We start from the raw sequence: 2,508 nt of genomic DNA on the forward strand, positions 1-2,508 counted from the left end.
GAGTACTGCAACTACAACAAGCACACCGCCTGGGGTAAGTCGCGGACTGACACTGGCTCTGGGGCCTGTTGCTAAGGCTGAGTTGAGTAGGCCACAGGCTCTGGGGCCTGTAGCCAAGGCTGATTTGAGCAGACCACAGGCTCTAGGGCCTGTAACTAAGGCTGAGTTGAGTTGGAAGCAGGCTCTGGGGCCTGTAGCTAAGGCTATGAGTAGGCTACAGGTTCTAGGACCTGTGGCTTAAGCTGCTTTGAGTAGGCCGCAGGCTCTGGGACCTGTAGCTAAGGCTGAGATGAGTAGGCTGCAGGCTCTGGGGCCTGTAGCTAAGGCTGAGTTGAGTAGGCTGCAGGCTCTGGGGCCTGTAATGAAGGCTGATTCAAGTAGGCCGCAGGTTTTGGGGCCTGTAGCTAAGGTTGAGTTGAGTAGGCCGCAGGCTTTGGGGCCAGTAGCTAAGGCTGAGTTGAGTAGGCCGCAGGCTCTAGGGCCTGTAGCTAAGGCAGAGATGAGTAGGCTCCAGGCTCTGGGGCCTGTAGCTAAGGCTGATTTGAATAGGCAACAGGTCCTGGGGCCTGTAGCTAAGGCAGAGTTGAGTAGGTCGCAGGCTCTGGGGCCTGTAGCTAAGGCTATGAGTAGGTCGCAGGCTCTGGGGCCTGTAGCTAAGGCTGAGTTGAGTAGGCCGCAGGTTTTGGGGCCTGTAGCTAAGGTTGAGTTGAGTAGGCCGCAGGTTTTGGGGCCTGTAGCTAAGGCTGAGTTGAGTAGGCCGCAGGCTTTGGGGCCTGTAGCTAAGGCAGAGTTGAGTAGGCCGCAGGCTCTGGGGCCTGTAGCTAAGGCAGAGATGAGTAGGCTCCAGGCTCTGGGGCCTGTAGCTAAGGCTGATTTGAATAGGCAACAGGTCCTGGGGCCTGTAGCTAAGGCAGAGTTGAGTAGGTCGCAGGCTCTGGGGCCTGTAGCTAAGGCTCAGGTGAGTAGGCCGGAGGTTCGCCAGCCTATTGCTGAGGCTGATGTGGCTTCTGGCTGCAGATTCTCGGTTGTGTTAATCTGAATAATATTCCGAGTTGCCCCCTTCCCTCCATTCCCACTCCTCCACCTCCAGGACATTGCTACTATCGGTTATCCAAAGAATTCTCCGCAGACGTCCTGGGCTGTTTCAGAACATGTCAGAAACCGTGCCAGTGAGTACAAACTGCATTCGCCCTCAGTGCGGTCTCCTTCCAACTAGCGAGGGAGCACCGCACTGTCGGAGGGTCAGTACTGAGGGAGAGCCGCACTGTCGGAGGGTCAGTGCTGAGGGAGCGCCGCACTGTCGGAGGGTCAGTGCCGAGGGAGCGCCGCACTGTCGGAGGGTCAGTGCTGAGGGAGCGCCGCACTGTGGGAGGGTCAGTGCTGAGGGAGCGCCGCACTGTCGGAGGGTCAGTAATGAGGGAGAGCCACACTGTCGGAGGGTCAGTAATGAGGGAGCGCCGCACTGTCGGAGGGTCAGTACTGAGGGAGCGCCGCACTGTCGGAGGGTCAGTGCTGAGGGAGCGCCGCACTGTTGAAGGGTCAGTACTGAGGGAGCGCCTCACTGTCGGAGGGTAATTGCTGAGGGAGCGCCGCACTGTCGGAGGGTCAGTGCAGAGGGAGAGCCGCACTGTCGGAGGGTCAGTGCTGAGAGAGCGCCACACTGTCGGAGGGTCAGTGCTGAGGGAGCGCCGCACTGTCGGAGGGTCAGTGCTGAGGGAGCGCCGCACTGTCGGAGGGTCAGTGCTGAGGGAGCACCGCACTGTCGGAGGGTCAGTGCTGAGGGAGCGCCGCACTGTCGGAGGGTCAGTGCTGAGGGAGCGCCGCACTATCGGAGGGTCAGTGCTGGGGGAGCGCCGCATTGTCGGAGGGTCAGTAATGAGGGAGTTGTATTAAGATCACTGCTACTGTTCCAGGCAAACAGAATATCAGATGACTGCAGGATATGCAAATTGGCCATCAAAGAATTCAGAGGTGAGTGTGAAAATGAAGCCCAATCCATTCTGCTCACAAACACACGCACACAGTCTCAGACACACACACACAAACAAACACACACACATTCTCTCAACCATACACGCTCTCCTACACAGACACACACACACACAGACTCTCTCAGACACACACTCTCACACACACACAGTGTCAGACACACACACTCACACACAGACATACACACACACAGACTCTCTCATACACACACTCTCACACACAGACACACACACACACACTCTCTCAGACACACACTCTCACACACAGACATACACACACACAGACTCTCTCAGACACCCACTCACACACAGACACAGTCTCAGACACACACTCTCACACACAGACATACAAACACACAGACTCTCTCATACACACACACACGCTCTCTCACACACACACACACTTTCACACACACACTCTCACACTCTCACACACACACACTCACAAATACGCACACACTCATACTCACTCTCTCACACTCACAGTCTCTTCCTTCCCCAATCCCTCTCTCCATCCGTC

General features: G+C 56.7%; 1 protein-coding gene across 1 annotated transcript in view; it reads left to right on the top strand.

Moving 5' to 3' along the window:
- Positions 1 to 1,971, top strand: part of LOC144678328 (epithelial sodium channel subunit alpha-like) — a gene marked incomplete at its 3' end in the record, with an annotated part of 11,730 nt that extends 9,759 nt beyond the window's left edge. The window contains exons 7-9 of the mRNA XM_078538151.1: positions 1 to 34; positions 1,091 to 1,169; positions 1,914 to 1,971. The exon at positions 1 to 34 is cut by the window's left edge and continues 84 nt beyond it. Of these exons, the coding sequence (XP_078394277.1) occupies positions 1 to 34; positions 1,091 to 1,169; positions 1,914 to 1,971 (171 nt within the window). The remainder of the gene's footprint in view (positions 35 to 1,090; positions 1,170 to 1,913) is intronic.
- Between the last annotated feature and the right edge of the window lie 537 nt (positions 1,972 to 2,508).

This window comes from Cetorhinus maximus, unplaced genomic scaffold (genome assembly GCF_964194155.1).
Source record: "Cetorhinus maximus unplaced genomic scaffold, sCetMax3.hap1.1 HAP1_SCAFFOLD_4039, whole genome shotgun sequence".
Lineage (NCBI taxonomy): Eukaryota > Metazoa > Chordata > Chondrichthyes > Lamniformes > Cetorhinidae > Cetorhinus > Cetorhinus maximus.